The sequence below is a fragment of the Delphinus delphis genome, chromosome 8 (genome assembly GCF_949987515.2).
Source record: "Delphinus delphis chromosome 8, mDelDel1.2, whole genome shotgun sequence".
In the NCBI taxonomy this organism is placed as follows: domain Eukaryota; kingdom Metazoa; phylum Chordata; class Mammalia; order Artiodactyla; family Delphinidae; genus Delphinus; species Delphinus delphis.
The window spans coordinates 71,211,301-71,234,687 of NC_082690.1; the positions used below are offsets into that span (position 1 = coordinate 71,211,301).

Consider the following 23,387-nt stretch of genomic DNA (forward strand, 5'->3'; position numbering starts at 1 on the left):
AGGGTTCTGCAGCCAGCCACCTCATGACCCAGCCCCACCAACCAGTGGTGGGCAGCCTCCAAAAAAGGCAGGACCCAGAAACCAACTGGACTGGAAGCCAGTCATGCCTTACAGACCACCCACAGTAGCAGCCCACCACAACAGAAGGACCCATGAAGCCCACATAGAGGTTGAGCATAGACCTCTGGTGACCAGAGGGAAGTGTACTGCTGGGAGCATTGAATGTCTCCTACAAAAGGCCACTTCTCCAAGTTCGGGAAGCATAACCAACCTACCAGATATATAGAAATAAAAACAGCAAGTTAGGCAAAATGAAGTGGCAGAAGAATGGAGGAACATGTCAAAACCCCAGAGGAAGAACTAAGTGAAGTGGAGATAGGCAGTCTACCCTAGAAAGAGCTCAAGGTAATGATTGTAAAGATGATCAAAGAACTCAGGAGAAAAATGGATGAACAGAGCAGGAAGTTAGAAGTTTTGAAAAAGGTTAGAAAATAAAAAGAAATCAACCAAACAGAGGTGAAGAATACAATAACTGAAATGAAAGATACACGAGAAGGAATCAACAGTAGACTATATAATACAGAGGAATGGATCAGCAAGCTGGAAGACAGAGTAGTGGAAATCACTGAAACTGAACAGAAAAAAGAATGAAAAGAAATGAGGACAATTTAAGAGAGCTCTGGACAACATCAAAAATACTAACATTACATTATAGGGATCCAGAAGGAGAAGAGAGAGGAAGGGGCAGATAACATACATGAAGACATAAGAGCTGAAAACTTCCCTAACCTGGAAAAGGAAACAGACATCCAAGTCCAGGAAGTATAAAGAGTCCCAAACAAGATCAACACAAAGAGGACCAGACCAAGACACAATGTAATTAAAATGGCAAATATTAAAGATGTAGAGACAATAAAAAAGCAGCAAGAGAAAAGCAACAAGTTACATACAAGGAAACTTAAATAAGGCTATCAGCTGACATTTAAGCAGAAATTGTAGGCCAGAAGGCACTATATATTTACATAAAGTGAGGAAAGGAAAAAACCCTACAACCAAGAATACTGTCTACTCGGCAAGGCTCTCACTCAGATTTGATGGAGAGATCAAAAGTTTTACAGACAAGCAAAAGCTAAAAGTGTTCAGCACCACCAAACTAGCTTCACAAGAAATGTCCAAGGGACTTCTCTAAGCAAAAAAGAAAAGGCTGCTACTAGAAACATGAAAATTACAAAAGGAAGAAGCTCACTGGTAAAGGCAAATACACAGTAAAGGTAGTTTATCAACCATGCACAAAGTTAGTAGGAAGGCTAAAAGACAGAAGTAGTAAAATCATCTATATTCACAATAAGCAGTTAAGGGATACACAAAACAAATAGATGTAAAATATGATGTCAAAAACAGCAATCATGAGGGGAGGAGAGTAAAAAATACAGCATTGTTAGAATGCAATTAGAATTAAGAAATCAGCAACTTAAAATAATTATTCATATATTTATTGTTATATACAAACGTCATGGTAACCCCAAACCAAAAATCTGTAATAGCACACACAAAAAAGAGAAAGGAATCCAAGCAACACTAAAGATAGGAATCAAATCACAAGAGAAGAGAACCAAAGAAGAAAGGAACAGAAAAGAACTACAAAACAACCCTAAAACAATTAAGAAAATGGCAATAAGTAGATACATATCAATAATTACTTTAAGTGTAAATTGACTAAATGCTCCAATCAAAAGACACAGAGTGGCTGAAGGGATACAAAAAAAAAAAAAAAAAAAGACCTGTATATACGCTGTCTACAAGATATTCACTTCAGATCTAAAGACACACACAGATTGAAAGTGAGAGGATGAAAAAGGGTGTTCCATGCAAACAGAAATCAAAAGAAAGCCAGGGTAGCAATACTTACATTAGACAAAATAGACTTTAAAACAAAGACTGTTACAAGAGACAAATAAGGACATTACATAATGATCAAGGGATCAATCCAAGAAGATATAACAATTGTAAATATATATGCATCCAACATAAATCACTTAAACACATAAAGCAAATATTAATAGAAATAAAGGGAGAAATTGACATTAACCCAGTAATAGTAGGGAATTTTAACACCCCATTTACATCAATGAACAGATCTTCCAGGCAGAAAATCAATAAGGAAACACTGGCCTTAAATGACACATTAGATGAGATAGACTTAATATATATAGAATACTGCATCCAAAAGCAGCAGAGTACACATTCATTTCAAGTGCAAATGGAACATTCTTCAGGATAGATCACATGCTAGGCCACAAAATAAGTCTTTCCAAATTTCAATTTAAGAAAATTGAAAACATATCAAGCATCTTTTCTAACCACAATACAATAAGACTAGAAATCAACTACATGGAAAAAAACTGCAAAAAACAAAAACATGTGGAGACTAAACAGTATGTTACTAAACAACCAATGGATCACTAAAGAACTCAAGGAAGAAATCAAAATATACCTGGAGACAAGTGAAAACAAAAAGGCAAGAATTCAAACGCTATGGGGTGCAGCAAAACAGCTGTAAGAGGTAAGTTTGTAGCAATACAAGTTTACCTCAGGAAACAAGAAAAATCTCAAATAAACAACCTAACCTTAGACCTAAAGGGAACATACCTCAACATAATAAGGGCCATATATGATCAGCCCACAGATAATATCATGCTCAACAGTGAAAAGCTGAAAGCATTTCCTCTAAGATCAGGAACAAGAGACAGATGGCCACTCTCACCACTTTTATTCAACATAGTATTGGAAGTCTTAGCTACAGCAATCAGAAAAGAAAAAGAAATAAAAGGAATCCAAATTGGAAAGGAAGAAGTAAAACTGTCACTGTTTACAGATGACATGATACTATACATAGACAATCCTAAAGATGTCACCAGAAAACTACTAGAGCTCATCAATGAATTTGATAAACTTGCTGGATATAAAATTAATACTGTTGTATTTCTATACACTAACAACAACTATCAGAAAGAGAAATTAAGGAAACAATCCCATTTACAATTGCATCAAAAAGAATAAATTACTAGGAAGAAACCTACCTAAGGAGGTAAAAGATGTGTACTTGGAAAATTATAAGACACTGTTAAAAGAAATTAAAGATCACACAATCAAATAGACAGATATATTGTGTTCATAGATTGGAAAATTAATATTGTTAAAATGATCATACTACCCAAGGCAAGGCAATCTACAGATTTAATGCAATCCCTATCAAGTTACCAATGGCATTTTTCACAGTACTAAAACAAATAATTCTGAAATGTGTGTGGAAATACAAAAGACCCCGAAGAGACAAAATAGTCTTACAAAAGAAGAACACAGCTGGACATATTACTCTCCCTAACTTCAAACTACAATACAAAGCTACAGTAATCAAAACAGTATGGTACAGGCAAAAGAACAGACACATAGATCAATGGAACAGAATAGACAGCCCAGAAGTAAACCTACATATTTATGGTCAGTTAATCTATGATAAAGGATGGAAGACTATACAATGGAGAAAAGACAGTCTCTTCAATATGTAGTGCTGGAAAAACTGGAAAGCTACATGTCAAAGAGTGAAATTAGAACATTTTCTCATATACAAAAATAAGCTCAAAATGGATTAAAGACTTAAATGTAAGACCAGAAACCATAAAACTCCTCGAGGAAAATATAGGTGAACCACTCTTTGACATTAACTGTAGCAATATTTTTTGGATCTGTCTCCTGGCAAAGGAAATAAAAGCAAAAATAAACAAATGAGACCTAATTTAACTTAAATGTTTTTGCACAGCAAAGAAAACCATCAACAAAATTAAATGACAACCTACTGAATGGGAGCAAATATTTGTAAATGATATCACTGATAGGAGTAAATATCTAAAATATATATATGTGATACAATTCAATATCAAAAACAAACTGCCCAATTAAAAAATGGGCAGAAGGCCTCAATAGACATTTTTCCAAAGAGGACATACCAATGGCCAACAGGCATATGAAGAGATGCTCACCATTGCTAATCATCAGAGAAATGCAAATCGAAATCACAATGAGATATCACCTCACACCTGTCAGAATGCCTATCATCAAAAAGAACACAAATAACAAATGATGGCAAGGATGTGGAGAAAAAGGAACCCTTGTGCACCATTGGTAGGAATGTAAATTAGTGCCGTCACTATGGAAAACATTATGGAGGTTCCTCAAAAAACTAAAAAATAGAACTACTATGTGATCCATCAATTCCACTCCTGGGTATATATCCTAAGAAAATGAAAACACTAATTCAAAAAGATACATGTACCCCAGTGTTCAGAGCAGCATTATTTACAATAGCCAAGATATGGACACAACCTAAGTGTCCTTTAACAGATAAATGGATAAAGAAGATGCAGTATAAATATATATATATATATATATATATATATATATATATATATATATATATATATATATGAATACTACTCAGCCATAAAAAGAATGAAATTTTGCAATGACATGGATGGACCTGGAGGGTGTTATGCTTAGTGAAATAAAGCAGACAGAGAAAGACAAATACTGTATGATATCACTTATATGCAGAATCTAAAAAATAAAACAAACTAGTGAATATAACAAAAAAGAGACAGACTCACAAATACAGAGAATAAATCAGTGGTTATCAGTGGGGAGAGAGGGAGGGGGTGGCAAGATAGGGGTAGGGGATTCAAAGGTACAAACTATTAGATATAAAATAAATAAGCTGCAATGATATATTATACAGCACAGGGAATATAGCCAATATTTTATAATAACTATAAATGGAGTATAAACTATAAAATATTTGAATCGCTATATTGTATACCTGAAACTAATATAATATTGTAAATGAACTATGTCTCAATTTCTTTAAATGATAAACACTACTATAGGGAAAAACTGTATTACTTATACCCATGCCTGCTTTGCTATACTGCCTCACTTACATAGAAAAGAGCAAAATTGGAAGTATTTTGGTTGTTCGTGTGTTGCAGGAGGACGAAACAGTCCAGAGTCTATCTTCCCCTTGTCCCCAGTGCAGAATTCCAAGACTGGAGAATCTGAGAAGTAATCTGTGTTATACTAAACAGAGGCTTTAGAGACCAGGATTCAAACGCGACATCCATAACTTTCTGAGTGACCCAAACAAGCCACTTAATTTCTCTCAGTCTAATTTTACTCACATGTAAAATCAATATAAAAATATTTTCCTCACTGGGTTGTCAAAAGGATCAGATAAAATAATGTAGGTAGTTTTAGTACATGGTTTCTTTTATAAAGTATCTCACAAAAGTATTATTTTACTTACTGACAGGAAATAGATAGTATTTTGAAGAACAGTCTTAAAATTAAGAAAATTTAATAAACACTAGTATAATTTTGAAGGAATTTTAGGAGGTCATGAACATTCCACCAAAGCAGGAATACCCCTCTACATCTGTTTAAATTTTCCATTGATTTTATTTTATTAATTTATCCACTCATTTATTCATTTAATAAATATTTATTGAACAACCACTATATTTGATCCAACTGCATCAATGTTGGGTAGCCATTAATTGTTCCTAAGTTCTTTTGTATATTGAGAACAATTTCCCTATTACCTTAACGCCCTAAAACAACACCAAAATCTTATCCACTTCTATTGAACAAAACTCCAAACATCTAACGTGTATGAGGCCAAACTTCCCTAGGTCTTGAATCACTATTCACATTAAATGTCCAAGTCTCTTTACTAGTCTAGCCACTTTTGATAAATACTAATTTCACAACAGACCCCTTAAAATATGGTAACCCAATTAGAACACAATACTTTAAGATGTAACCAGACCAAGGCAAAGGTCTAATCATTTTATGCTATCTTTCATTTAAGTCTTAATAATAAATTTATTTAACAATACTCATAATAATATTAACCTCTTTTGAACATTGCTTTGAGATTACTGCTATTAAATTTATGCCATTTACAGCACTCTATCCTCAATTAATGCTGCTGTAAAAAAGAAGTTACCTATGGAAATATGATGGGGGTTAGGCATGGGATTTTCTCTTAAAGAATATTAGACAAGACTCAGATACAGGTCCACTGAAAATCTGTGATTCATTGTTTGTCCACCTTTAGCAATATTCCAACTTCTACCAAGAGTTTTGGAAATACTGCTTTATTTCACTTAGATAATAGGACTTTTATTTGAAAGCACTAGTATTTTTTAAAGTAAAATCTAAAAAGTAGGTTATTAATGTATTATTTCTTAATATGTAGTAATATTAAAGTCACCGGGTTGAAGATTCGTTTTTCAGTATAGCTCATCCATTCTATTGCCCACACTTTAATTCTCCTTCTAGCACCTAACCCACCACAAAGAATTTTCCAATGACAGAGGTTGTTTCCACCCTTTCTCAGCTTCATCACATTCTTGAATCCAAAAGAAGACATAAAGTTAAGAATGACATAGAAACATAAGTTAGATAATAATATAAATATTGACTAGTTAGAAAATAATGACTATGAGAATTCTAAAAATTTAAATTTATGGGATGCATAAAGCTAGTTCTACAAACACATTCATGGCTAAAAGTGCTTTTATTAATTAATAAAAAAATGTTGAAAATAAAGTAGTCAACTTAGAAAATTAGGAGGTATCAGAAAACAGAAAAAAGAAAAAATATAAGAAAAACAAAGAAGAGAGAGATAACAAAGGTAAAAGCAAGATTAAGTAGTTGGCATGCTGAAAAACAGCAGAACTGACAAGTAAACCTAAAAGCTGGATCCTTACTGGGGAGTAAGGGGGGAATGATAAATAGAAAAACCACTAGCAAGTAAAAATTGAGGAACAAAAGGGAGAGAACACAAATATGCAAAATTTAAATAGAATATATAACAGCAAATAAATGGAAAACTTAAAATAGCGATATTGTATTTTAAAACAATACTAATGTTTTTGAAAATCTCAGTGAAATATACAATTTTCTAGAAAATTTTTTTCCTGGCAAAACTGACTTAAAGAGAAAAAGAAACTTAAAAAAAAATTATCTCCATAGAAAACTCTAAGCCTAGATGTTTTATGAATATATTCTTTCAGAATTTTAAGAAATAAGTGATTCCCACTTATTTTTTCACCTGATGAACTCAAATGTTTATTTTTATTGATTATACTAAGATGAAATCATTGTCCTCTTTTTTTATTTAAGTATAGTTGATTTACATTGTTTGATTAATTTCTGATATACAGCAAAGTGATTCAGTTATCAGTTATTCAGTTATTCAGTTATCACAAACACATATCTGTCAATAATTACCTTAAATGTGAATGGACCAAATGCTCCAATCAAAAGACAGAGTGGCAGATCGGATTAAAAAAAAACAACCAAGAGCCTACAATATGTTGCCTTCAAGAGACCCACTTCAGGCAAAGGACACAAAAAGAATATAAAAAAAGATTCCCACTTACTAATAAGATGTTGTCTATTCAATAGTTTTACATAGCCTTCCTCCACAAAAAAGGAGGAAAAGCTTTCCAATTCCATGAACTCTGGCACTAAAATTTAACAAAGATAGTACAAATAAAGAAAAACGCAAACTAATCTCATTTACAAATACAGATGCAAAAATAACTGTAAGGTAAGCAAATAAAATTATGCAGTACATTAAAACAAGACTACACCATGACTAATTAGGGTTTATTTCATCAGTAAATTTGAAAAACAAAAACCAATAAGACATGCCATAAACTAAAATGCAATTTCTCATAGAAACTCCTAATAAAGTGGACTAGCATGATTTTTAATGATAAAAACCATTAAATCAACAGTCGGTATAATACTTATGGTAAAATATTAAAGACAATTCCATAAATTAAAAACTAAATAAAAATACCTGCTATCACCTGTATTATTTAATATTATTCTTGATATTCTAGGCAGTGTATTAAAAGAAGGGGTGAAAAAAAGGAACAAATAACTGCTAAAAAAGAGGAGAAAACATATCAGCTGAAATATGACTAGAGCTAATAAGTCTGACAAAAAGGGAAGTTATAAAATGAATCAGCAAAATTTACTAACACCCCAAATATAGTAACAAAAATATAGTAGTATGAAAAATATCTCATTCATAAGAGCAAGTAAAAATATTAAATATTATAAAGGAAACATCAAAGGAAAGGTGCAGAATCTGTATATAAAAAACAAAACATTGTTGAGGGACATAAAAGAATTGAGTAAGTTATTTGGAATGGAAAGATTCAATGCTAAAAAGATTTGTTATCCCATAGTTTTATAATCTTTTTTAAAAAATCACTTTGCAATTTTAATTAACAACATATAAATCTAAGATAAACTTTAGAGAAGTATACAAACACCTTAAAGAATAATTATGAGTGAGGTCTTGCAATACTTTTCAAAGATACTATAAAGCTACAGTGATTAATATAGCCTAGCACTGTAAAAGTCTGGGTAGAAAGATAAATGGAATAGAGCCAAAAACTGAGAAATGGCTCCAAATATGTAATCAGTATGTAATAAAAGATGTTATTTCAAGTCAGATGGGATAAGATGGGTTACTTAATAAATGATACAGAGATATTTGGTTAACTTGAGAAAAAAATTAAGTTATATCTCTAGTTGAAATTATACTCAAAATATATTCAAGATGAATCAAAGACTTAAGTGTATAAAAATATAGTCAAAGAACTGGAAGAAAATATAGTAGAATATTATATAATTTTAGACTGGGAGAAGCCTTTCTAAACAAACCCCAAACAGAAAAAAAAAAAAGAGCATTACAAAAGGGAGGCAAAGATTTAACAACAAAACCATAAAGTAAAGAAAATGACAAAATATACATATATGACAAATAAAGGCTAATACCATTAAAATATACATTAAGAGCCTTAAAAACCATAAAAACTAGACAAATCCTTTAAAGGAAAAATGGGCAAACAACATAAACAGACAATTCACAAAGGAAGAGACAATTAATACAAATAAATTCATGTAAAACTCTTCATTCTCAATAAAAATCCAAAGAATTCAAATTAAGTCAGCAATAATATGTTATATTCCCTTATCAAACTGGCAAGAAATGTTTAAAATAATAATACTTGCTACTGAGGGCAAGGGAATACTCGCAGATACTGCTGGTGAGAGCACAGAACACTATACTTGAAGGGCAATGTGAGTCAAAAGGCTTTTTTAAAAAGAACACCTTCTTTGACCCAGTAATTTCACTTTTTAGAAATATATCATAAGAAAATAACCACTAATTGACACGGAAAAGTATTAAAAAGTTACCCATGTTCAAGGTTTTCTTTATAATGACAAACAATAAAAACAACTTAAATATTAAATAAAAGACTCAGTTAAATTATAAGAACCTTACTTTATGCAATATTTTCTGCAAATAAGAATAATAGTTTAGAAGATGACCTAATCAGGGAAATTCACAATATATCATTAAGTGGGAAAAATAGATTACAAATGAATAGTAAAAGGATGATTCCAATTTTAAGGGAAAAAATTTTTATGCATAAATTAAAATGGAAAGGATATATACTATAATACAGGTAGAATGAAAAGGCAATTATATTTTCCTTTGGGTGTGTTTATATACTTTTTACAATAAATGTATATGAATTTTGTAATGAGGGAAAAATAATGAGATATATAAATACACACGCTTGAGATATACTGAACCCTGATAACCCACTGTAGTATGTTTTTCTTTTCTTTTCTTTTAATTTCTTTTTTGGCCGCACTGCACGGCATGCAGCATCTTAGTTCCCCGACCAGGGATTGCACCAGTGCCCCCTGCAGTGGAAATGTGGAGCCCTAACTACTGGACCGCCAGGGAATTCCCCTAGTATGTTTTTCTTGGAGATAGTATTTAGATCACCCTAAAATTTCAGAATAATTATAACTAATTTTGGTGGCTAATAACTGATCTGATCTCACCTACAACAAAAATGTATGTTGAGTTTCAGCAGTGGCTGAATCAAGCTATTTGAACACTACTTTAACTAATTTTTTTTCAATTTTTTATATTATTGGTATACTTTGTGTATAATGTTTATGGTGACAAGATATTAAGATGTAAAAAGAGATACTTACACAGAGTAAATCAAAATGTAAAATTTAGTAAGATTCTTATCTTCTATGCCCATAAAACTGAGGGTAGCACACAAATGAAAGTTTACACTTCACATACAGAATCCAGAAAAGAAAAAGTTAAAGAATTTGAAAAGCCTAATTTTGCATGTTTCACTTTTGAGATTTATATATTTTGATTATATAAAACTAGTACAGTTTTTGCATTTTTAGAATCAAAAATAAAGATAGAAAGTGGGAGGGGGAAAGATAACCCAAAGCATAAAAACTCGATGCTGAATCATAACATAATAAAATGTTAGCTTCCACATTACTGAGAGAAAGCAAGACCCCCATCATTCACGCTGGCAAAAGCTTGCCTTTGCATAAACCATTTCTGTTCTGTCATAAAACCAATGACTTTGGAAAGGGAAGAAAACACAGAATGACGTGCAAAGTAGCACACACCATGTTATTGCAGCTGGATAAAGAATATGTCACTAATGACTTTCTTTCTACCCGTCAGTTTTAAGTTGAGTTTCTTTTTTTTTTTCCAAAATAGCAAATGGCCTTTATGAGTACAAAACAGAAGCAGTGAAATTCAAAATAATATCCAATTTCCACTTGATTTTGATACTGCATTAGTTAATAGAATGAGTTATTAATTATTTCTTGGAAAAGATATGACTCCCTTTTCTCTTCATTTGAGTTGAACATAACATGCCTGAACACTAAGCAGTTTTCTGTAATAAATTCAAAATAAAATTTTCATCAGATAGTTATCATGAAATGTTCATCTTAAATGAGGAATTATCCATGGGAATATTCACCTGAAGTCATTTGATAAATTCAGAAAACTAATGTAATTAAGTTCCCAAGTTGTCAGGTCAAGTCAGAGTGATGACTGCCTGTAAGGGACAACTGAAAAAATTAATTAATGACAATGGATTCTATTCATGATACCAAAAGCTAGTGATACAGCACTTCATCTCCACAAAGGAATCAACAAGAGAGAATTGGGCAAAAAGTATAGCTTCTTAACTGATAGGGCAGCTTAATTCTGTAATGGATTGGGACTGTCGACTTCTTAACATGTTTTAAAATAATAACGTCAATCACTTATCTTTAAAAATAAGGATGCTCATTCTCATCCGGGTTGGAGATCATGAAATGTTAAGTCCGGTGAAATCTGATTGAGATTAATCAACCTACAATCCTATGGGCAGTTAATAACAACCACAACTTTCCCTCATGAGGACTTTCTTAAGTGCCAGGCAGTTTTAAAAGCTTTACATATACTAATTCTCTTAATGAGCCTATGAAGTAGGTATTTTTATTATCCTCAGTTTAGATACAAGGAATTCAAAACATAGAAAGCTTCAGTGACTTGCCCAAAATCACTCATCTAGTAAGTGACAGAGCCAGGATTTGAACAGGTAAACAGGCCTCAGAATCCAGCCATAAACCATAAACAGCACATTCTATAAAATCCTTTTTGACAGTTACTACAGCTGACCCTTTTTGATCAGAAGAAATTCAAATCAGTGATTTGGATTCATCAATTAAGCTATTATTATGATTTCAAAAGGAAGGATTAAAATTATCTTTAACTTAATTTGTTCATCTTTGACATAACCTTTTTTCTTTTTCATACTTTTTGTTCAGTAAACTAATGAAGTAGTTTATCCTATAAGTTATATGTTTATAGACTAAAAAAGAAGGGGCAAAACTTTCATTCTATAAACATCACAAAAGAATAAAGTTCAGGAACACACTATACATTTACCCTCTCAGATATAAACAAATATTAGAGGTAAGAATTTAATGTTAGGGCACAGAAATAAGCAAATGTGTTGTGGAACAAAATAATATTTCTACATTGATATGTTTGATATTCTGTATATTGTACCTTTAATTTCTCCGAGAAGTTCACTGGTATTTAATCTTTCCATTTTTTCCTTCCAATCTTTCGAAAGTAGTTTTTCCATGCAGGAGGAATCTATTAAAATAAAAAAGTAAGTATTAAAACTATTACACATGTATTTGATAAGTATTAAAATATTACAAATACAGAAGGCTGTGGAGTTTATGGAGAAATTCTGTTATTCAAAAATAAATGATTAAAGCTATTTTTTGTTGTTGCTGTTTTAACCCCAGGATACAGACAATTATATTCCGTTATCTACTACAAAATACCATAACTAAATTTTTTTTGGCTGGAAGATTATTTAAACTATTCCCACGAAAAAAAAAGATAATGCTCAATAATCTTATCTTGGTATTATAACTACAGTTAATTAATATTCAGCCAGCATTTATCACTTCTTAGACCAATTGGACAGAACAAGGGGCTTTTTCATACAAGCTTAAGTTTAGATATTATTCCTTTCAAACCAGGTGATGTTTTTTAAGTCCAAGCAAAATTCATGTGCTATTCAAGGAAGAATGATAAATCTTCAAAGGAGAAGAGACCAATCGACCTGTAACTACTTAGTCCTTAAAAAAGAAATAAACATATGGCAACTTTTGTAAAATACCCATTTAGAGTAAAATGCAAAGAAAATAAAGTCATGATGTCCTCTGTCCCCCAGTAATGAAAACAGTTAAAACTTTTCTCTTATATAAAAAGAGACGCATGATCTTTTCAAGAAAATCCTTATTTAAACGCTGCTTGACCTATTGCATTTCTAAATAGCATTTCTAAATAGCATACTAGATTACACTTGTTTCTATTAAGATTCATAAAGTTTACAGAAGTTTAAATTTTAGAATGTTCTAATAATTAGCAAATTTTTATCAATGAATTATTTTTTTCTCTCTGTTCAGATGGATTTGCAACTGGAGCTACTGCTTACATCTATTTACGTGTATCTTTTAAGCCTCAAATCTTAACAAACAGGCCATGTTTCCAAAAGGGAAAGCAGATTTAAATACTCAATCCTCAGTGCAAAGAATACTCCCATTAAACTTTAACATTCCAAGCGTCAAAATTCTGATAACTCCTTTTTAAAATTATATTTAAAATAATTACTTCAATTCCAAATGCCTTTTCTCTCCCATATCAGTACCTATCTCTTTAGCATTTTCCCTTTCATTTTTTCTCCAACTTCTAAATCCTCCTTGAATTTTTCAGAATGACAGTAAGGTCAAGATGGATCTGAAGGGTTTTAGAAACTAGATAAGCTTTAAAAAGAAGACAGTGAGCCCCGGGTAAGAGATGAGAGGACCACTGCATGGTTAGAAAGTATTGGTGAAAACAATTAACGTTTGTTCGTGACATGATCAATCAATCAAGGAATGGATAGAATCCAGATCAGTATGTTGGGAAATCGCTGATGAAGAACAACCATACTAGCTCTCTATCACAGAAGCTAAAGTTCTTTCTAAATAGAAGTCAGCTTGATTCTATTAAGTGAAAGCTCCCTGCTCCTTCTCTTACTTCTTCCCTTCTTTCCTCGCCTCCTTCTTTTCTTCCAGTCTTTCCTATTAATTATTTTCGTAGGCTTCAACAAGTGACCTACCACTGTGATTAAAAACTGGATTCTGAGTGACCTGCTAATAGGGCCTATATGCATATGCGTATGTTCAGTTTGTATTTAATTTTCAAAATGTTCTCTTGTTACTTTTATTTTAAATTCAGAAACAAGGTGTATACTTCGTTCCACACATATTTTGTTTTTATGCTAAAGTCATAGAAAAGATAATACTAATTTGAGAGTTAAGGAGCAAAATCTTCAAAGCCATGCCTATCAGAGATTACTTTTTCTCAAATCAGGTCTAAATTTCTGGATATAACATTAGACCATGTATAAGAATAATCAACAAAATGTCTTCAACTTCCTACCTTACTCAGTTTTGTTACTTTTTTTTAACCTTTTCATACATGTTATAACATTGTACTAAACTGATAATCACTGATATGAACGCTAAAGCATAACTTGTTTGGTTAAAATTTGAGTTGAGTGCACATATTATAATGGTCAAGACAAAAATCCCAATTGACTAGTAATGATCCAAAATTCACAGCAAGTTCATAAACTAGGATTAGATACACACTAAATGTAAAACAGGCTAAAATATGTCTCTCATTTCTATTAATAGACCTGAAATCTTTCAGAGCTCCAGAAAAAGAATGCTGAAACTTCATGGGAGAAAAACAGAACTATATGGACAACAAGAATATACACTTCAAACATTTATCAAATAAGTTTGAAGACACAGCTTTACATAAAAGCTAATCATTAATAAAATGGTTAATAAATTCAAAACATTTCACATTCCTATTAGAAAATTAATTCTCACCATAATGCTGAGTTAATCTAGCTATATGAGTTCCCATTTCAGTAGAAGACACTGAGGGGAAAAACATAAAGCAGGCTTTGCAAGTCTATATTTATAGCCCATGAAAATATTTAGTAACAATCACTGATTGCCTTTATCTACAGGACAATAAAGGTCACTACATACAACTTTATCAGCATTTAATCTCAATTCTGGGAGATTCCAGGAATATTCAAAACTGTGAGAAGGTCTCTTGAAAAACTGAGCTTTTTCACCTAATTATCTGTCTGCCAGACCTCTAAGGGCATACATACCACAATTAGTACTAAACACAACCCACACTGTAATGTAAAACAAGTAAGGTGAGGGAAAAAGACCAGAAGATGCAGTACCACAAGATGTACTAAAATGCTACATATGCAGAGGATACTACTGCCTCTACCAAGACGTTTCTGACTTGAAATGAGGAAATATATGCTAAAGTTAAAAGTGAAATTTTATATTTTCAAATTTCCCACTCAAAACAATATCCAGGTAAGGGTAAAAATTAACGGTATTCATCCTCCTGTGCCACATACGTCAACTACATTAACAGGACGCTAGCTTTACAGAGGCAATTCATCATATCAGACTTTGCCCCTTTCTGATCATGCACAAATGCAAAAATCAAAGAGGTCAAGATAAGTAAAGAAGTCCAGTTTGCCTTATGTCCACGCAAAGAGTAAGCCCATGTTTCAATTCAGTACTTATGCAGGATTCCAAATGGAAAAAAAAAGAACTAAACATCACCCGGATATTCTTGGATAACTCTACACAGATAAATATGCCACAGTCCTCAAAACAATGAAAAGATACACAGTATATTTTATTATCTGAGTTTGACTACTCAAATTTTAGCATTTTGACTGAGTTGTTTTCAGCTAAACAGGAAGAAACTACATACCTTTTGGAAATTATAGTATCACAATATTATAGTATGTGTCACGGTAATATGTACATATTAAAAATGAATGTAAGCCATAACACTTCAGTATAAAGTGGAAAATGCCAAAATTTATTCCTCTTACTTTGAAAGAATTAGTGTCCATAAACCAATACATATTCAATGAAATATGAGAGTTTATATTTATCTTGTCTAATTTTTGTAAATAGTGTGATAAAAACAGGACTGAAAAATCGAGTTGCACTTCAATTCTTGCTTATTTTTAATCAAGGATGTAAAGGGTTCTGATATGTTATAAATTAATTCTCAGTTGCATAGCTTTTGTTTTTCCTTTTCCTTTGCAAATTTAAGTTTTTCTATTTCAATAACCTTTTTCTAAGGATAAAAGGAAAGATATCATAATGGATTGCAAAGCAATGTTTCTGCTTCCTAAATACCTAGGTTTCCTAAATACCTAGGTTTCAGGCCAGGTAAGTCAGGAATGCTTTATCGTGCTAATAATTAATTTTACAGTACAAGGGAAATTTGAAGTGAGAGTATGTGAGATATTTATTTCCTAATCTATATGATGATATGTTAGGAACAATTGAAAATTATTCCTAGTTAAACAAAGCTGCAGCAGTGTTAACTACTATTCTGAGCAAAATAAAGGGTCAAAGAGAGTAAATAAAGAAATCATCATTAAAATTAAATCATGGGGGAATGGGAAAGGATAATGGGAAAAATTTTTTATCGTACTTTAAAACAATTTACCTGTGAGTAAACACGTATCATTATTCCCTTTACCTCAAAGTGATAAAGTTAGAAATGCTGAAACATTAGAAACATGACATAGAAAATAACTTTAAAATACCTTGGTGAGAAACAACAATGACTGCTCCCCCTGTATACAGATCCTACTGCTTTATTAACTTTTTTAAGAAAATATTAAAGCAATCCCTTTTATTTTTACCACAGGAATCATAAATTTCAGAAGCAATAAATTTTTTATGTATCCAAACAATGATAACTTATTAAAAGTATCCTTGACCTTGGTTTACAACTAATTCTGACAATATATATTTATATCCCTGCTGATCATCAATCTCACATTTTTCATTAGGAAACAGAGATGCACATGCCAGTTACTGTACATTTTTCCACAGTGACGAGTGCTCCACAATACAGTGGGATAAAATTGGAGCTTGGAGAGCTTGAAGAGCACTCTTAAATTTTAATTAAAACCCTCCAAGCTCACTAAAAATAATTAGACACAAAAATGTGCCAGTTTTATTTTGAAGTCACTATAACGTACAAAGCACACTCCCTGACGACTGCTCATGCTCTCATTCTCTCTCTCTCTCCCTCTCTCCAATGAAACAACTGATTTTCCAAATACGAACAAGGCGGTATAGAGGCTGTTTTCAATCCTGCTCTTCATGCTGGGAAGCTGACAGAAAAGACAGTAGAGTGGGTTTTTCAGACCGCACCAAATGAACCTAGAATAACTTGCCTAACCAAGAGTTCGAATCACTGACAAACTCTAGATAAAATTCAGTCTTCAAGGAACACCACGGGTTATATCACTGATCTTTTTTGATCCAAAAGCCAAACCTTTAACCTCTTAAATGTTTTTGCTTTCTTAAAATATCTCATACAATGCTATATTCCATCCTATTTTTAGCTAAGCAGCAAGAGAAAGCATGCCTTTCCCATACAGCAGGGCAATGATATAAACATCAACACAGATGCACTGCCAGGAAGAGCTGGACTTCTCAAGCACTTGATCATTAAGGAATGCACCAACTGTTTTGGATAATCTCGTGCCAGCTCCCCTTTTGCTCCACACTCCCCTCTGGGAGTGGCCAAACTTGTCCTGATCTTAATTTTTCATTTTACTCCTCCATAGCCTCCCCCCATCCCCCAAAACATGAGAAATGGCATTTATGCCTAGCAATGAAAAAGCAGGCTCACTTCCCCAAACAGACCAAAACTTTCAAACAATTAACCCTCCCCTCTTCTTTCAGATAAATTACTAAGTATAAAATGCAATCTGATTCCTTTGTTTATTCAATATGAACAATTTGTAAATGACTCAAGGATAAAATTCAGAAAATGTTGTGCTAAATTAGAACCATTATAAACATGCTAATGACTCAATGCTTCAGTAAAACACGCATGATCGGTGTGAAGAAATAGATTTAGTTCCTGTGAAATTCTGTTGTGCTGCTTTAAAACGATTTGGTCATTAAATCAGATATATTCCTTCCAGGAAAAATGTTAATTCCACAACCACTTTACTAGATAATATACTGTGAGTGTCTGTGTGTGTGTGTGTCAATGGGAGCTATTGAAAATGTCATTAGAACTGTTAGATGCAAGATTCTGACATGTTCATGAGGGAGAGAAAACCCCACATTTGAAAGCTGCAGGAAATACACATATAGACATCATCACACTGGGTGCAATATTCTCTCTTTGCACTGTTTTGATCTACCAAAGTCTGATAATTTTTTATAGGGACCCCTTAAAATTGGCACTTAACATACATTCATGGAAGTCACATTGTTCTATATGTGCAGGTAAGAGGTATCTCTTTCATCTGCTTTCCAAAGCTGCTTAACACCTATAACAATATCAGAAGGATCATTCAAAACCAAATTCCTCTCCCATATCTATCAAAGTACAACTGCTACCTACCAATGCCAATATAGAAAAAGAGGGAAATATCCAGCAGGTAAATCAGAGGCTCACAGCCTCCTGCTGTAGCTGAGACTTCAGTGATCACTAAGACCAAAACCCCATTTCAGAAATGAGGAAACAGAGTCAAGATAAGGAAGTCACTTGCCTTGCCCGAGGCCAAACAGTTGGCGACAGAGCCCTGACTCGAGTTCAGTGCTGGTTTTACTGAAATGACTATTTAAAGCATTATTTGAACATCAGTTTTAGTCTCTATGATGCAGCATTCAACAATAGAAAATGAATAATTACATCTATTATTAATTGCTTCAGATATGAAGTGAAGCACTCTAGTTCTTTAGAGAAGGGTGCTAAAAATTCGAGGTATTGCAGTGAAAGTAAATAGCGTTCAACAGCCAATTCTCCCATACATACTCCATTACACTAGTCTTCCTGTTCCTCCATATTTCATTTTCTATAACGCCTTATCTTTTTTGAACTAAGAGCTTTCTTTTCCTGAAGTCATCCACTGAGGAATAGCTAAGATGCTGCTTAAAAATACTCTTGAACTCGAAAAGTAATTCCTTCCAAATTATATTTTATTTCATGTACAAGAAGTAAGTATGCAGCCTGACACTATTTTCTGCTGCTCCATTGCCAAAGGCTAAGGTATTCAAACCATATGACGTGGGACACTGCTCTTTGGGTTCTACAAATGGTTGACTTCATTTTTACTCTTTCAAATATATATTTAACTGCTTTTTAAAAACTTTATAGAACTGTGGAAACAATAATTTTTGTGTGCCCACTGTGTCCTATAGTCTTTCTTTTGATTTCTTTGGGGAAATACTGCTGAATGCCACTATTGTCCTGATGGAGTTGTCAATCACAGGGCTTTGCTGTCTGCTTCCTACTTGACCCAGTCAGAATTCTCTCCTGGAACTATCTGGAAAGGCTCTCTTATGCTCAAGTTGAAAGCTATAAGTATATGGGCCAGGGATCAATCGTCATGGACATTCTCCCTGGCACATGGAGAGAGTCTGTATGCAATAAGAATGAATGAAACCAAAAATACTAAGCAAAGTAGAGAGGAGCAGATAGGAAAAGATAGAGGGAAAAAACCTTTACATCATGTTAGCATACTTACATCCCCAAAGAGCTAAAGCCAAATTCTGCTCCTGGGATTCTTCATAATGTAAGCCAATATATTCCTGTTTTTGCTTACACTATTTGAGTTGGGTTTCTGCCAGTTGTAACTTACCAAAAAACCTAAACAACAAGAAAACTGTAACAAAAACTGTCATACACATTCAAACGTGTTATGTCCCAAAGTTTAACACACCGAAAATCACCAATGCATTAACTTGTACTACCAGAGTAAAACATTTATTATGCAAACCTTGAAATAAGCCTCTTGCTATATTGAAAGATATGCAACAATGTTAAGGTAAAATACTATAGGACTGATATTTACAATTATTTAGCTATCTGAATTAGGATTTTCTGAACATGAGGCAACCAAAAGAAAATACAGCAGAAATAAGGTAGAAGCTTAAGGTCATTAAAAACAATAACAACAACTCCCATCTAAGATCAACAAGCCCCGATTTCAGTTTCGTGTTCATCAAAACAGCTTCATTGTTCTGGTCAGTTGACTTCATGTTTAAAATTATAAAAAAAAATTAAAAAATAAGATTTGGGCTTCCCTGGTGGCGCAGTGGTTGAGAGTCCGCCTGCCGATGCAGGGGACACGGGTTCGTGCCCCGGTCCGGGAAGGTCCCACATGCCGCGGAGCGGCTGGGTCCGTGAGCCATGGCCGCTGAGCCTGCGCGTCTGGAGCCTGTGCTCCGCAGCGGGAGAGGCCAAACAGTGAAAGGCCCGCGTACCGCAAATAAATAATAATAATAAGTTTTTACTGATAAAATATCCCTTCCTATATGTTTTATTTATGTATTGGCAATCCATAAGAGATCAATTTAAGATAAGGTTATACTCAAGTTGGTTTTAAGGGTCCTCCATAATCTGGCCCTAGTGATTCATTTCCTATTACTTTTGCTACCTGAAACTCTTCATTCTGTTCAAATGAATTCACCAAACATACCTCCCTCTTCTGTACATGTCTTGTGTTTTTTCACTTCCACACCTTTGATCATGACATCCTCCTGATACTAATGTCTCCCCACTTCTTAATGCTTATGAAAAACCTTCCTATTCTGTGCTGCCTACATTAAATACCACCTCCTCAATTATGCCTTGATTTACCACTTGAAGCATAAATTCTCATCCTCTGAAAAGCAAAGTAGCACTTGCTGAGCACATATTATCTCTCAGGCACTGTATTTTTTACATTTTTTTCATGTATCAACTCATTAACTCAATTTCATAACTCTTCTACGTCTACCACTGCTATTACTTACCAATTTTACCACCATATGACTAGATATATGGTCAAGTTCATACTATATTACCTAACTAAATATTAAGTTCCTTGATGGTCAGGGAATGTTTCCAATACCACTTTGTGTTCTTCCATATTACTTAAGCTCTGCACATAGTAAGTACTAAAACAAATTCTTTAATATACTAAAGAAGATCACTTTGTGTGTGTTAAGGAGTGACAGAACTACCTTTTTATTAACTATATTGATAAATAATTTAATATACATCATATAATAAATGCACCCATCTTAAATGTGTATTTGATCAATTTTGTCAAATTACACATTCATGTAGCTGCCACCACAAAGAAAATATAGAACATTTCCAAAAAGTTATTGTATGATCCCTTTCAGTCATTTATCCATAATCCTAACCCAGGCAACCACCGATCTGACTTCTATTGCTATAGAATAATTTTGCCTACTCTTGAATTTTATAAAAATGAAAGTATACAGTATGTACTTTTTGGATATGAATCCTTCCAAATAGCATAAAATTTTCGAGATTCAATCATGTTGCAGCATGTATGAGTACTTTGGTCCTTTGTGTTAATGGGTAGACTTCCATTGTATAAATACACCACAAATTGTTTCTCCATTCATCTGTTTTTGGACATGTGGGTTTCTCCCACTTTGGGGCTATTATGAAAATCCATTCATAAGTCTTTTTATAAATATACATCTCTTTTTTCCCTCTAAAAATGGAATTTCTTCAAAATGTGGGGTCGTTATAGGCCTGACTTTATAAGAAACTGCCAAAAAGTTTTCCGAAGGGGCTACATCATTTTACACTTCCACCAACAATGCATAAGAGGGTCTAGTTGCTTTATACCCTCATTAACACTTCTTAGCGTTACTACTTTAATCTTAGTCATTCTAGTGAGTGTATAGTGGTATCTCAGTGTGGTTTTAACTTACATTTCCTCAATGACTAAAGAATAAAATATACTTTCATGTGCTTATTGACTGTGTGTATATCTACTTTTGTGAAGTGTTGTTCAAATATTTTACCCATTTTTATATTTAATCATTTGTCTTCTTTTTAGCGAGTTTTAAGTTATTTATATTTATATATGCTTTATAAATTACATATTTATACAATTATATATTTATATAATATATATATAATTTATTATATATTACATATCCATAAGTTATTTATGAATATAAACAGATACCTATCTTTTATATATTTACATGTATTGTGAATATTTTTACCAAGTCTGCAGTATGCCTCTTTATCTTCACAGTGTATCTTTTGAGGATCCATTGTTTCTTAATTTGATATTATCCAATTATCAAGGTTTTTTCTTTATGATTAGTGTTTTCATCTAAGAAATCTTACCTACACCAAGATCACAAAGTATTCTATATTTTCCTCTAGAAGCTTTATATTTTAGTTTTATATTTAGCTCTGTGATCCATTCTGTTATTTCGTGTGCATAGGTCTATTTCTGGATTCTCTGTTCTGTTTTACTGATCAATTCATTATCCTTATACCATTACCAAACTGTTTTGATTACTGAGCTTTATAGTAAGTCTTGCAATCACATAGAATTAGTCCTCCATGTTTGTTCTTCTATTTCAAATTTGCTTTGGCTATCCTTGGTCCTTTGCATTTCCATTTGAATTTTAGAATCAGCTTGCCCACCTCCCCCCAAAAAAACACCTTGGATTTTATTGGATTTGCCTTGAATCTACAGGTCACTTTCATCCTTTATTACTTTTAATATAAATATTGAAAGCTATGAATTTCCCTCAAAGTACTGTTTTAATTTCATCCCACATATTTTGTTAGGTTATGTTTTCATTATCATTCAGTTTAATATATTTTACAATTTTCCTTGTTCTTTTTCTTTGTTATGTGGTTTAGTTATATGTATGTGGTTTAGTGGCCAAACATTTGGGATTTTTAAAATTTTCCTTTTGTTATCTATTTGTAATTTATTTCCGTTGAGAACAAGGAATATATTTTATATAATTTCAGTCCTTTTATGTTTATTGAGACTTGTTTTATGGCCTAGCATATGCTTTATCTAGTGAGATTTGAATACACACTTGAAATGAATAATTATTCTGCAATTTTGAGTGTAGTACTCTAACAGTGTCAATTAGGTCAAACTGATGGATAATGTTGTTCAGGTCTTCTATATTCTTACGGATTTTCTGTCTTTTTTTTTTTCAAATTCTGAAAGAGAAGTATTGAAATCTCCAACAATAATTAGATGGGAGACTTGTCTTTTTTTTCTTTCAGTCTGTCAACTTTTGCTTCATGTATTTTGAGCCTCTGTTTTTAGATGCATCTACATTTAGAAACGTTATGTCTTCTTGATGACCTAGCTCTTTAATCATTATGAAATATATTTTTGATCTCTGGTAATATTCCTTTTTCTGCAGTCTACTTTTATATTAACCACTTCAGCTTTCTTATCATTAGTGTTTGCATGGTGTATCTTCACCCATCCTTTTACTTCAAACCTATCTACATCTTTACTTCAAACCTATCTACATCTTTATATTCAAACCTATCTACATCTACATCTTTATATACATCTACATCTACATCTTTACTGTGTTTCTTGTAGTCAGTATATTAATTGATTCTTGTTTTTTAATCCAATTTGATAATCTCTACCTTTCAAAGTTAGAACAATTAGTCCATTTACATTTAATGTAATTATTGTTAATAGAATTTAAATCTACCATTTTGCTATTTTTTTCTATATTTTTCATCTGTACTTTGTTCCTTTTATCCTATTTCCTTGTCTTTTAATTAATTTAACTTTTTAGAATTAATTTATCTCCTCTATTGGTTTATCAGTTATATCTCTTTATTTCATTATCTTATTGGTTGGTCAAGAATTTATAACATGTATCTTTAACTTACAACAGTCTATCATCAAGTAATATACCATTTCAGATACAATGTAAGAAACTTA

The 23,387-nt window shown here is 32.5% G+C and overlaps 1 protein-coding gene across 1 annotated transcript in view; it reads right to left on the reverse strand.

Moving 5' to 3' along the window:
- Window positions 1-23,387, reverse strand: part of SOX6 (SRY-box transcription factor 6) — a 445,733-nt gene that overhangs the window by 257,695 nt on the left and 164,651 nt on the right. Inside the window, exon 4 of the mRNA XM_060018551.1 lies at window positions 12,038-12,127. Within this exon, the coding sequence (XP_059874534.1) occupies window positions 12,038-12,127 (90 nt within the window). The remainder of the gene's footprint in view (window positions 1-12,037; window positions 12,128-23,387) is intronic.